This window comes from Bufo gargarizans, chromosome 2, assembly GCF_014858855.1.
Source record: "Bufo gargarizans isolate SCDJY-AF-19 chromosome 2, ASM1485885v1, whole genome shotgun sequence".
Taxonomy (NCBI): Eukaryota; Metazoa; Chordata; class Amphibia; order Anura; family Bufonidae; genus Bufo; species Bufo gargarizans.
Genome location: NC_058081.1, coordinates 13,240,406 through 13,254,040, shown reverse-complemented (window position 1 = coordinate 13,254,040; position 13,635 = coordinate 13,240,406). Strand labels below are relative to the sequence as shown.

General features: G+C 41.9%; 1 protein-coding gene across 1 annotated transcript; it reads right to left on the bottom strand.

Annotated features, from left to right (window-relative positions):
• Nucleotides 1–981: 981 nt before the first annotated feature.
• On the bottom strand, nucleotides 982–3,916 carry LOC122925455 (olfactory receptor 11L1-like). The gene is made up of 3 exons (XM_044276813.1): nucleotides 3,893–3,916; nucleotides 1,793–1,930; nucleotides 982–1,722 (listed from the first exon to the last, which is right to left on the bottom strand). Exons 1-3 carry the CDS (start codon nucleotides 3,914–3,916, stop codon nucleotides 982–984), a joined length of 903 nt encoding a protein of 300 aa, XP_044132748.1.
• Nucleotides 3,917–13,635: the final 9,719 nt, after the last annotated feature.

The window sequence follows — 13,635 nt, the reverse complement described above, 5'->3', positions numbered from 1 at the left end:
GACAATGAGGGCATATTGTTAGAATATATCAGGAAAGGAGCCCCACAAGGCAGCGGCTGCACATGCACAATGCGTCCTCCAACACTTTCGGCACTCCGTTCTCAATATAGGTGTGGGTATAAGATAATGGAGGCATATCCTAGCGATATGCCCCCATTGTCTGTGATGAGACCACCCCTTTTAGCGTCGCACTTCACACTTTGTATTGGCCAAAAAGCAAATCCCCTTAGCTTTGGTCATATTGACCAGTACAAACTCAACGGTTTATTGCCCTTTCTCCAGAAATTGAAGTGACCCTCTAGTTCAAGAAAAAAATATATATCTGCTAAATGGGGGAATGAACAGAACACTAACCTGATGCCCTGCGTTTTGTCTTTTCAGCTGACATTAGCTGTTTCATAGGCTTCTCTTTTACCATCTAAGGTGACTGCATTGTTTCTCGGGCTACCTTACACATTTGTAAGCATTTTGTACTCCAAAGCACTTCCTGCTTGATCAACTCTGCTCTTATATTGGCCTGCAGTACTCACAAGAACAAGTCTCACCGATCTGAGGTTAGTGGGAAGTGCATTGGACTACAAAATTCACAGGTTGTATACGGTTGTAGTCTGAGAAGTGATGCAGCCATGTTGGATGGATGAAAGAGGGCCTTGGAATTGGCACATCTGCGGATGAGAAGATGAAAAGTAGTGCAGCAGGAAGGTGTTCTGTTTGTCCTCCAGTCAATGTCAATGGTTTTTCTGATACCAGAGGGTCACTTTAGCTACGTTGTGGTCTGTGACATACAGCCATGACCCTTTACATTAGAATATTTTATTCACATAGACATATTTTAATAATTATCACAAAGAGAATGACATTTGGCAGGGACAAAGAAGAAATGTAAAGCTGAATAAAAAAATACAAGGTTTGAAGCTTTTGAATATACCTGTATCTTCTTTTTTTTCTTTCAATTTTCTTGGTTCTAATTTTCTATATTTTTTATTTTTTGTATCTTCTGCAAGAAATTACTTTTAAATGTTCCAAATGTTTTAATGATGTGTGAGTTTCTAAGCTGTATATCACAGGATTCATCAACGGAGTCCCAACAGTGTACAGCAGTGACAATAATTTGTTTATATTCAATGATTGTCCTTTGGTTGGAAGTAGATAAACACCAAATATTGTTCCATAGAATATGGAGACCACAGTGAGGTGGGAGCTGCAGGTGGAGAAGGCTTTCTGTCTACCAGTAGATGAAGGAATCTTCAGGATGACAAAGATGATATAACTATAGGACATTATAATTATTATAAAATCACATAGAAGAACAGGGGCAGATATTAACATAATTTCCAACTGGACACCACTGGTATCTGAACACGATAGCTCAAGTAATGGAGGCATATCACAGAAGAAGTGGTCAATTGTGTTTGGTCCACAAAATTCTAGCAAGGATGTTGGTGTAATTTCAACCGTCGACACAGAAAAACCCAGCAACCAACTTATGACGATCAACTTCAGGCACAAATTGTGATTCATGATGGTGGTATAACGTAATGGGTTACAGATGGCCAAATATCTGTCATAAGACATGACTGTCAGAAGAAAACACTCTGATACCTCACAGAAGACAAATATAAATAACTGGGCAATGCAGGCTGCAAAGGAAATGATCCCAACTTTATGCAGTAGAACATGGAGCAGACTGGGGGCAATGACTGTGGTCAGTAAGACTGTCAGCTATAGACAGTTGTGTGAGGAAAAAGTACATGGGCTGGTGAAGTTCTCTGATGTGTGTCACCAGGGTTACCATGAGGAGGTTTCCACATAACGTCAGACAGTAGACAATAAGGAAAATGGTAAAGAGAACGTAATTTAGATTCTGTGAGCTTTGAAATCCTAACAAATGGATTTTTGCAATCATGGAAATATTTGGTAGAAGCATAGCCTGGAATGAATTAAGCGAGTTACATTTTAAAATAATGTAAAATCAATAAATAAAGTAGATAGAGAACAGAAAACAAGACATCATTTAATGCTTCAGATTTCTACAAGCTAAAACAAGACACACAATGCAGAAAGTGGAAAAAAATATGTGAAATAATAAAACACAATAACTGAAGACATACATATATTGCTACATGTAAATGACCAGGTGATGTAGAAGTCCCCTATGCAAGACCACATTTTAGAAGAGACTGTTTAGCCCATTCCCCAAGAACAATTTCAAGAATATTGTCTGAAAATAGGCACAAAATGCAGAGAGAGGGGAAAAAACATGTAACATGTAAAATAAATAAAAGACTGTAAAGTTATTATATATATTATTTTATCTTTAACATTTTTTTATCATACTTAAAAGAAATGGAAAATTTTGAAGAAGAAAAATTCATAGAAGAAGATCTCTAGGAGTGACACAGATATGACAGCTCAGGCAATAGATTCCACATTTTCCATCATTCAGGCTTCACCTCTATTATTTATATCGTAATGCAGAACATCATTGAACACTCGGGATTATGAGAGACTCATAATTATTCTCCTGGGCTTTATTAATTTGTAAGAAAAATAATACCTGGCGAATTACTGTTACATATCAGTTTTATATTTACACTTGTTCCTAAAGAAACATTTTGTTTTCATATTCTTCTTTAACATTTAAAGACATAGTCCGCCATTTTGTTTCCTCATCATACATCATGCTTTTTGGTCTGCCTACCATATTTGATGTTTCTTCTGGTTTGTGCTTTGAAATCAAGGGGAGGAGCATGTACTTGCTACAGATTTTTCAAAGTACAGTAAATCTTTAATTGCCCCTATATCAGTACAGATTTCTTTTTAAAGGTTTAAAGGCTATGGACACCTTTGGAGGCACACTTTTAATGTTTCAATTTTACTCATTTTGGGCTAAAAATTTTTTTTTCAATTGGCCTTTATTAAAAATATTAAGCCTTTCTGTCAAAAAGGGTTAACTTTTTGTTCAGCTGTGTAAATAGTACTTTATTTTTTACTTTCACTTTGCGCCAGTCATCTAATATCCTTATCTCGAAATTACTAAGAGGTCGTAAATACTTATTAGATAAGAACTGAGCTGTAATGAGTGTATATAATGTCAGAGAGCAGGGATAAGGAGCCCATCAGGTGAGCTGGCTGACGGAGCAGACAGAAAATTCAGATCCCTCTACTAGACCATCTCAGCCCTGTAAAGAGAAAAAGGTCTCCGTGTTTGTAATAGAGACCAATTCAAAAAATATATTTTTAGCTTATAAAAAATTGCCCCTAGAGGTGTGCATAGCCTTTAAATATTATACATAAACCATACAATGTGTCTCTGTATAGCACAATATAAACATTTCTTTAAGACTTTGGAAAATAAAATATCCTTTCCTCAACTAAATCACTTAACAGTCCTCAATCTTATATCCCTGGAGTGGAATATATTTGTTTTGCCCCTCACATACTGCCCCTTGCTTCCTGAGCAGGGAGAGACAAGAGACAAAAAACTGATAAATTACAATTTCTAACTTCTTGAAATACACTCTAACTTCATGTGCTTTATATTAACATGATTATAATAAGAGATGAGCCAAGTTTAGAAAAATTTGATTCAGCCAATTCAACAAGAAATTCAATTAATTACAAATTAATTTGTCACAAATTGCTATAAATTAGGTATAACAAGGCCAATCTGACTAATCATATTCTTCCAACTTGGTGGCACAAAGCTCTATGTGAAGGTTTAGAAGTTAAACTGCAGGAAGAGTGGAGGGAGAGCATAGGAGACTGCTAAACCACAGACTCTGCTACAATTTAACACCATGTACATGAGTGTGCAGTGCACCAAGATCATAGCTAATCCCTTCTGTTAGCTGTACCGTTACATGCCGTCAGTATTACAGATCACTGTTACAGAAAGGTCTAGTTTTTTCGCCATGTAATTAACTAGGCAGAGCACCAAGATTCAAGTAAGGGGCTCAACTGACAGAGTGGGGAGGGTGGCATCAGCAGCAGTGGCTGCACACTTTTGTACAGGGTGATGTATTACACCTACCTGTAATATAGGGACATTCAGTAACTCTACAAGAAAAAGCCGTCAACGAGTATTTGTATGACCGGGGTGCTAGGACAGCCTCTGCGGAGCTGGGAATTGTTTTGCCACGTTACTGGACGCTCATGCGCAATGCCTGTAGGCTCATGCGTCCTTTTGAGGAGGTGACAAACCTAGTCAGTCGCACCGAAGGCACCATCAGCGACCTCATCCCATTTGTTTTCTTCCTGGAGCGTGCCCTGTAAAGAGTGCTGGATCAGGCTGTAGATGAGCGTGAAGAGGAAGAGTTGTGGTCACCATCACCACCAGAAACAGCTTTGTCATCATCGCTTGCCGGATCTGCGGCAACGCTGGAAGAGGAGTATGAGGAAGAGGAGTCAGAGGAGGAATGTGGCTTTGAGGAGGAGGAAGACCAACCACAGCAGGCATCCCAGGGTGCTCATTGTTGTCACCTATCTGGGACCCGTGGTGTTGTACGTGGCTGGGGGGAAGAACAGACCATCAATGACATCAGTGAGGACGAGGAACGGGAAATGAGTAGCTCGGCATCCAACCTTGTGCAAATGGGATCTTTCATGCTGTCATGTCTGTTGAGGGACCCTCGTATAAAAAGGATGAAGGAGAACAACCTGTACTGGGTGGCCACGCTACTAGACCCCCGGTATAAGCAGAAAGTGGCGGAAATGTTACCAAATTACCGGAAGTCAGGAAGGATGCAGCAGTTCAAAACCAAACTAAAAAATATGCTTTACACAGCTTATAAGGGGGATGTCACAGCACAACGGGAATCTAACAGGGGAAGAGGTGAAAGTAATCCTCCTCCTACCACGACCACGGTGGCAAGGACAGGACGCTTTACAGATGTGTTGTTGATGGAGGACATGCTGAGATTTTTCAGTCCTACACATCGACCACAGCCCTTCGGGATCCAGCCTTAGAGAACGACTCGACCGACAGGTAGCAGACTACCTTGCCTTAACTTCAGATATCTCTGAGGAGCGATGAACCCCTTGACTATTGGGTGTGTAGGCTTGACCTGTGGCCTGAACTATCCCAGTTTGCGATAGAACTTCTGGCCAGCCCCTCTTCAAGTGTCCTGTCAGAAAGGACCTTCAGGGGGGCGGAGCTAGCGCCAGACCGTTATGGACGTCTGCGTCTGAGCTCTGTGAGAAGGACGCCACTTCACGATAGCTTACTTAAGACCCCGGACTAAAAAATGGGAAAAATAGGTCAGCAGAGGACCGGTGACTCATCCCAGCACCAAAAGAACTCAGGGTTCGGGCGGAGATATGGATCGCTTCGTTAAGAAAGCAGCCGCTATCTATGTGGCTAAAGAATCTAAGATGGCGCCGGCTCCCTGCAGAGAAGCTCCAGAGCAAGACCCCGATGCGCAGGAAGACACGAGCGACACTGACGGTGCCAAGAGCCGCAAGCACCTGCCGATTTCGAGGAATTACCTTGACCTGGCCCTACAGAAAGCAATGCTGCCCCTGGTAGGTGAGATCTCCTCCCTGAGGGAAGACATTAAGCACGTAGGAGACAGAGTTGAAGCTTTAGAAGAAACGCAAGCAGCTATGTTAGACTTCCAAGCTGCATCATCTTCAAGCTTACTTACGTGTCAGACTCACCTCAATGCGGTATATAATGCCCTAGAAGACCAGGAAAACCGCGGTAGGAGGAATAACCTCAGGTTCAGAGGCGTCCCTGAAACAGACTCCCCGCGCGAAATACCGGACATTGTTAGAACCATTTGCCTTGAGTTACTAGGCCAGGACTGCCCGGACCCTCTTATAATTGAAAGGGCCCACCACGCTCTTCGCCCAAAACCGGGCGCAAACGATCCCCCCAGAGATATCATATGCCGCTTCCTACGTTTTCAAGATAAAGAAGCCATTTTGAGTAAAGCGCGCAGGCCCGAAGGAGTTAAGTTCAACGGAGAGGCCATCACAATTTATCAAGATCTGGCTCCTATCACACTTCAGAAAAGAAAAGCTTTAAAGCCCCTGACGGAGTGGCTTAGAAATCAGAAAATCCTATACAGATAGAACTTTCCGTTCGGACTGTCTTTTTCAATCAATGGCAGGAGAATCAACATCAGAGCTCACTCTGACTTGGATCCAATCTACGATATGCTGGATATACCCCCTTTACATATAGAGGATTGGGACATGGTGCGAGATCTGGCGATGTTACCGGAGTTACCTAAACATGCTGCTTTTGAAACTAAAGACACTCCGAAGTCGCGCCGACAAAAGAAAATAAACCAATCCCTTACACCAAGACGCATCACCTCAGAAGATCGCTGACTCTCCCACTACTTCATGCGACTTCTCCCTCTCATATTCTCCTGCAAGAGACTCTAGTATTACGTAAAGCTTGCATGCTATACTCTGTGTTCTTGATGCAAGATTTTCCTAAACTGAGAGACGGTCTCCCATCCATTTTCAAGACTGTCCTGCAGGGGACATCATACCCCTATCCGCTCTACTCATCCTAAGTGGACTTAGGAGCTCCTCCCTCCCCCCTCTTCTAATCAGTCTGAGATTCATACATTAGCTTGTCTAATTTGAAACTTCTTCTATGGTCCTGATTAAGTTTTCTCTGTGGGAAAGGGAACTATTGTAATACTTTTCTCCTCTCTTACTCTTATCCTTTCCTTACTCTTATGCACCCCCCTCCTTCTCTCTCCCCTTACCCCCCCCCCCTCCTCCCCTACCCCCCTATACCTTTCCTCATGTTTCCGTACGTTCTCCCTTCTTTCTTCATATAATCCCATTTTTTGTGTCCATGGCCCTTATTTAGATAACCTTTACTGGTAACAAATAGATTACGGCATATTTGCCTTTACTTCATGTGAAGTGGTGGTCATTTACTGGTGTTAAACCATTCTCCCCCTCCAATCTTATATTGGCATTAACATGCCGCATTCTCACCCCTGTTTTCAAGTTTCCCCTGTCAATTATGTTTTTCTTATGTTTTGTTTTTCTTGGTTCACCAACAGAATCCCCATTATTCACCTGAGGCGGATGCTCTTTTCCAGAATCCGGCGAACTGCAAGAGATAAGTACAACTCTAAAATCTCCTTACAAGTCTATGTCATGAAGGTGTTGATTCAGCTTTGCAGGACCTTTACATGCTCTTATGATGGCCATTAAACTAGCCTCATTTAATGTAAAGGGCTGCAACTCTCCCTCAAAGAGGAGCCACATCTTTGGGATCCTGAAAAGAGATAAAGTAAACATTGCCTTTCTCCAAGAGACGCATTTCAGATTAAACCACCTTCCCAACCTCTCCTTCTCCTTATTCCCTAACTGGTTCCATAGCGGTTCCCCCTCATCCAATTCTAGAGGTGTTAGTATTGGGTTCCCCAAAAAAGTCCCTTTCATACTAGGAGATCAAGTCTGTGATCCGGAGGGTAGATTTCTCATGATTAAAGGCACAATAGGTCCGAATCTATACACTTTCATGAATATATATGCCCCTAACACCAATCAAACCCATTGGTTGATCGCAGTGTTGAAGAAACTTGAGTCATTCAGGGAAGGAATCACCTTTCTGGGAGGTGACTTTAACTTAGTTTTCAACCCTTTCTTAGACTCTTCGTCACACAAGTCGGCCCAATCCCAAAAGGCCCTTAGATCTATTTTAAACAGTTTAGCCAGGTCACATCTAGTTGACGTTTGGCGCACCTTCCATCCAGAGGTAAGGGATTATACTTTCTTTTCCCAGGTCCACGGATCATATCAGCGTCTAGATCACGTGTTTGTCTCTAAGGAGCATCTCCAGCACTGTTCTGAAGCGGAAATTGGGTCCATCACCATCTCGGACCATGCCCCTGTATTTTTAGCTTTTTAATTCCTACCAAAAAGCCACCCTATTAGAAACTGGCGCCTTAATGAAAGACTCCTGGGTCTCAATGACACCAAACTTCGCTTAAAAACCCTCTTAGTGAACTACTTTGACACAAACTGCACTCCAGATGTTACTGCTCATACAATCTGGGATGCCCATAAGGCTTTCATTCGAGGTCACTGCATTAGTATAGGGTCCCATTTAAAAAAAGTGAGATTGAAACAAATAGACGAGTTACATGAAAAAATAAGACATTTGGAAAGCACCCACAAGAAATCCCTACTGCAATCACATTTAGCTGAGCTTAATACCTGCCGAGCCTCACTCAAAAACCTTCTGAATGAATCATCCGCGAGGTATTTCTTACACTCACAACAAAAAATTTTCACGCATGGTAATAAGGCCTCTAGATTCATGATGCAAAGACTTAAACGGAGAAAACTCGCCAACCATGTTCATAAAATGAAAACCTTGGATGGTTCCCTGACCTTTAACTCGGATCACATAGCCTCCCTCTTTAGAGACTTCTATAATTCCCTATACAACCTACACCCCTCGGGCCAGTCCGAGAGGGGAATAGAGTCAGACCCTGAACATCTACTCTTTTTAAAAGATTTAAATCTCCCGCAACTAACGGACTTAGATAGGCTCCAGCTTTCTGCCCCCTTTACTCCGGAAGAAGTACTAGGGGTCATCAAAGATTCCCCCAAAGGCAAATGCCCAGGTCCAGATGGGCTACCGATCCCTTACTATAGCACTTTTCATGACATACTAATCCCCCACCTACTGCCCATTTTTAATGCATCTCTGCAGGGAGTTCCGTTGACTGGAGACATGACTAGAGCCAACATCACAGTGATCCCAAAGGAAGACAAAGACCACACTCTTTGCTCCAGTTTTAGACCTATCTCTTTGCTCAACATAGACCTTAAGCTCTTAGCAAAATTGCTAGCTAATAGATTAGCTAAAATCCTTCCGAATCTGATCCATAGAGACCAGGTTGGTTTCATTAAAAACAGAGAAGGTAAGGACAACACAGCCAGGGTTCTTAATATCCTCCACTTTGTTAAGAAGCGGGCTCTACCTCTGGTCCTTCTCAGCACAGACGCTGAGAAGGCCTTTGATAGGGTTAGCTGGGCCTTCATGTTTTCGGTTTTGAACTCTGCCAACTTCCCTCCCCACTTTGTCCAGGCAGTCCATGCTATGTATTTGAATGCATCAGCCTCCATAATAGTTAATGACACCCTTTCAGCCCCCTTCCGAATAAGTAACGGCACGCGACAGGGTTGCCCCTTATCTCCCCTCCTATTTGTATTGACCTTAGAACCACTTCTGCAACTTATTAGATTAGACAATGACATACACGGTATAACCCTTGGTGACCAGCATCACAAAATTGCCGCATTCGCGGATGATATGTTAATAATGATTCATAATCCATCTTTGGCCCTTCCTAGGCTCTATAAACATATAGAAAATTTTGGTTCCTTTTCCAACCTTAAAATCAACCATAATAAATCGCTCATAATTTCTACAGGCATTTCTAATACTCTAAAGAAGCACTTAATAAAAAATTCACCCTTTAACTGGTCCTCCCCCCATTTAACATTTTTGGGTGTTAAACTTGGCACAGATCCCAGTCAATTCTTCAACTTGAATTATCTTCCCCTTCTACAGAAAATCAAAACTGATCTGACAACGTTAGACATCCCTATTCTGTCATGGTTCGGGAGGAAGAACATACTAATGTCTTTGGTCATACCTAAATTGACATATCTTCAACAAACACTCCCCATACCCATACCCTCTACTTATTACGCTTCCCTTCGCTCTCTGTTCAGATCCTTTATTTGGTCAGGGAAGAGAGCGCGGATTTCATATAGAGCCTTAACGCACTCTAAAGAGAAGGGGGGAATTGCATTGCCAGACCCGGAAATATATGGCAGAGCGGTTCTTTTGGCAAGAGTGGTGGACTGGCTGAGATGCCCTCCTCATAAATCTTGGGTCGCAATGGAGCAATCCCTATTGGGGTCACCTTTCTCAGGGTTTCTAATGGGTAATTTATCCTGTATCCCTCCAGGACCTAACATTTCGCCAGCCATGAAAGCAACCTTTCAAGCTTGGAACTCCCTGCAGAGATCTTATAATGGTATTCCTCTTCCATCTCCAACCCTATCTGTTAAAGATATTTTTGATCTGGCTCCCCAAGCTCTGAGGGACAGTATCCCAACTAAGGTTAGATTGTCAAGAGTTAAGATATTAGAACTATATCAAGAAGACTCTCTTATCTCCGTTGACGACATGCACAATTTACTGGAGATTCCCTCTTCAAGATTTAATTTAATATACTTCCTCAGAGCTTACATGGCCCAACATGGTAGATTAAGCAACCTTCTCAGACCTCTTACGTGGTTTGAGAGTGTTATTTCTCAAGCCCAGACCCCACGTAAAATCATCTCTCAACTGTATAAGAAACTAAGAGACCCTCCTTCCTTGTTAGTCCCTGCTTTTATACGCTTGTGGGAAAAAGATCTAAACAAAACCTTTCAAGGGAACGAAATCCATGAAATCTATATCTCCCCACATAAAGCGTCCAGATGCGTGAGGACTCAAGAGAATAATTATAAAATAATCTCAAGGTGGTACAAAACCCCGGATAAAACTTGTCTATACACTGCTTCGGCTTCTGATACGTGCTGGAGGTGCTCCGAGGACAGGGGCTCATACATACATATATGGTGGAGGTGTCCTAAAATTCTAACCTGGTGGGAAAAAATATTCAGACAAGGTAACCAGATCTGTGGATCCAACTACCATTGCCTCTCCTGAAATAGCCCTTCTGAACCTATTCCCTTCAACCTCATCTAATCCCAATTTGAAACTGTTTAAATACCTGCTAAGTGCTGCCAAACTCTTGGTCCCAACTATGTGGCTTTCTCCTGAGGTCCCAACTATGGAGCAATGGTTCCTTAAGATCGATCAGATATTTCGTCTTGAGGAGATTTCCTCCTGGGAAGAAAGATCTCACCATAAATTCGACAAGACATGGAAGGAGTGGAAGTCCTTTAGAGGATATACGACCCAAAACTCATGAGGGCTTACTCCCTCTGACGGGAGATAAAGCTTTTGAGAAAGTATGTCAATTTCAACCATTTATATACTACATTGCAGTTTCGCGACTACAAGAGATCGCTTGCCTAACCCGCCTCAGGTGATAAAATTGTCTTAAGGAAGGGATACCCACATGTCAGTGGACTCTCTCCTAAATTAACACATTAACATGTGACCAGATGTTCTCCCCTATCCCCTTTATTGATGTAATGTCTTTTGCAATATTGCTCTTTGCAGTACTGAATGTAATCTGCTGGAGACTTATTGTCGTCTCTACTATCATGATACCTTATTCTTGTAACTGCGATATTACTCAATAAAAGAGTTAAAAAAAAAAAAAAAAAAAAAAAAAAAAATAATGATTAAAGCTTCCATTATTTTTCAAAAAAAAAAAAAAAAGAAAAAAAAAAAAAAAGAAAGGACCTTCAGTGCAGCAGGAGGCATTGTCACTGACAAAAAAAGTCGCCTCGGTCAAAAAAGTGTTGATTACCTCACCTTCATTAAGATGAATGAGGCATGGATCCCGAAGGGACTGACATTGGGGGATACGTTTGACTAACAAAAGGCCTGATGACATGCCTTGGCCTCAAAATGGTCCCCATGCTGCTGTATTTAATGTCTGCATACCGGATGACTTTTGTGAATTCTCCGCCACCAACTAGGGTTCAAGCCGCAATGTTTTAGTCACCTTTCTGCCTGGAAAACATAAATTTTTCCGGCCGCTGCTACAACAGCGGCTGCAACAATACCTAGTTTTTCAGGCATGTGTACATCCCTAATTTTTCTGGCCTCTGGTGCTGCACTGTGGCTGCAAAAACAAAACAAAAAAAAAGGCACATACAAGTGTCAATTCCTCTTCGTGATCGTTACCTTGTTGTGGTGAAGGTGCTTGCGTATCACAATGAAGCGATCATCACCTCTATGAGTGTATTGGCAATGTTGCCACACCCCAGATAAGGCTGTTACGTCATTATGATCAGACTAAAAGCGATCGGCTGGATAATTTTACATAGAAAAAACATTATTATTTGTTTTTTAAGTTGTATGGGTTTTTAATACATAAAATAAAAAAAAAATCATAATAAAGTCTCTTAATAGTTTATTAGAAATAATGCAGACAATTTAAAAAACCCCATCAATTCCAATACAAATCAAGTACAAAGCTCAGAACTAAATTATTCCAGGATGTCGTAATGGTTCGTTAATTCGACAATGATTAATCAATTCGACACACGCCCCCGGATAGGGGACGTAACAGGGATTAAACTGATAGGAATAGTACTAGTTAAGACACCACTCATATAGGGTGTCACAGCACATTGCTCCGTGCACGTGCAGTGCCCCAACTTGGGAGTAAGAGGACCGACCAAGCTGCTTTTTCCATCTCCCGATTCCTAAAATCAATTCAGTTTGGTGTATCAGAGTTTGGTGTGTCACTGTGAAGGTAGTCGAAGGTACCCGGCCTAATGTTTTTTTTTCACAAACGGCAATCCCTGATATAGGACGTAACAGGGATTAAACCGATGAGAATAGTACTACAGAAAATAGCACTCATATCGGGTGTGACAGTAAATTGCACGGCGCAGACGCAATCTCCCCGTTCGAAAAATCAATACAATTCACCTTTCGGGGACCCTTGGTGTTGTACGTGGCTAAGTGGAGGAAGAAACCTTCAATGACATCAACGGGATATGGCTAGCTTGGTATCCAACCTTGTGCAAATGGGAAGTTTGCGGTTGGGCAAATGGACTGTTTGCGTTTGTTTGCGGTGCATTAAAAGGGGGGTTTGGTCTGTCAATGTCTGTGAAGTGGGCGTAACCCTTACACTACCTGATCGATACAACATCTTACCTGATCGTATACACACACTGGATGTTTTAAACCACATTGTTCAAAAATAATTTAGGATTGTTAGGTGATTTATGCCCTTTATGGATTAAAATCCAACTCTGCGTCAACTATGTAATTTTTCATCGGAGTTTTGCCATGGAACCCCCTCCGGCATGCCACAGTCCAGGTGTTAGTCCCCTTGAAACAACTTTTCCATCACTACTGTGGCTATAAAGAGTCCCTGTGGGTTTTAAAATTTGCCTGCCTATTGAAGTCAATAGTGGTTCGCCCTGTTCGCCTGTTCGCGAACATTTGCAGAAATTCCCGTTCACGAACGGAAAATTTTATGTTTGCGACATCTCTATGTACCATTAATAACCACCCTCTGTTTTCTATCCCTCAGCCAGTTACTTCCCCACATACAGATGTTTTCTCCCAGTCCGAGCATTCTCATTTTATATACTAACCCTTTATGTGGTACAGTGTCAAATGCTTTGGAGAAGTCCAGATATACGACATCCATTGATTCACCGCTGTCAAGTCTAGAACTTACCTCCTCATAGAAACTGATTACATTAGTTTGGCATGACCGATCCCTCATGAAGCCATGCTGATATGGCGTTATTTGCTTATTTCCGTTGAGATGCTCTAAGATATCATCTCTTAGAAAACCTTCAAACAGTTTACCCACAACAGATGTTAAAATTACCGGCCTATAGTTTCCAGGCTCTGTTTTTGGACCCTTTTTGAATATTGACACCACATTTGCTATGCGCCAATCCTGTGGGCCATTCCCTGTCAGTATAGAGTCC

Excerpts from the sequence above, each read along its gene's own strand:
- LOC122925455 (XM_044276813.1), bottom strand. The coding sequence starts at position 3,916 with ATGGCGAAAAAACTAGACCTTTCT. Across the intron at positions 1,931-3,892 it reads CGAAAAAACTAGACCTTTCT|GCTATGCTTCTACCAAATAT; the intron begins GTAACAGTGATC and ends AATTCATTCCAG. Across the intron at positions 1,723-1,792 it reads TATGTGGAAACCTCCTCATG|CTGACAGTCTTACTGACCAC; the intron begins GTAACCCTGGTG and ends AACTGTCTATAG.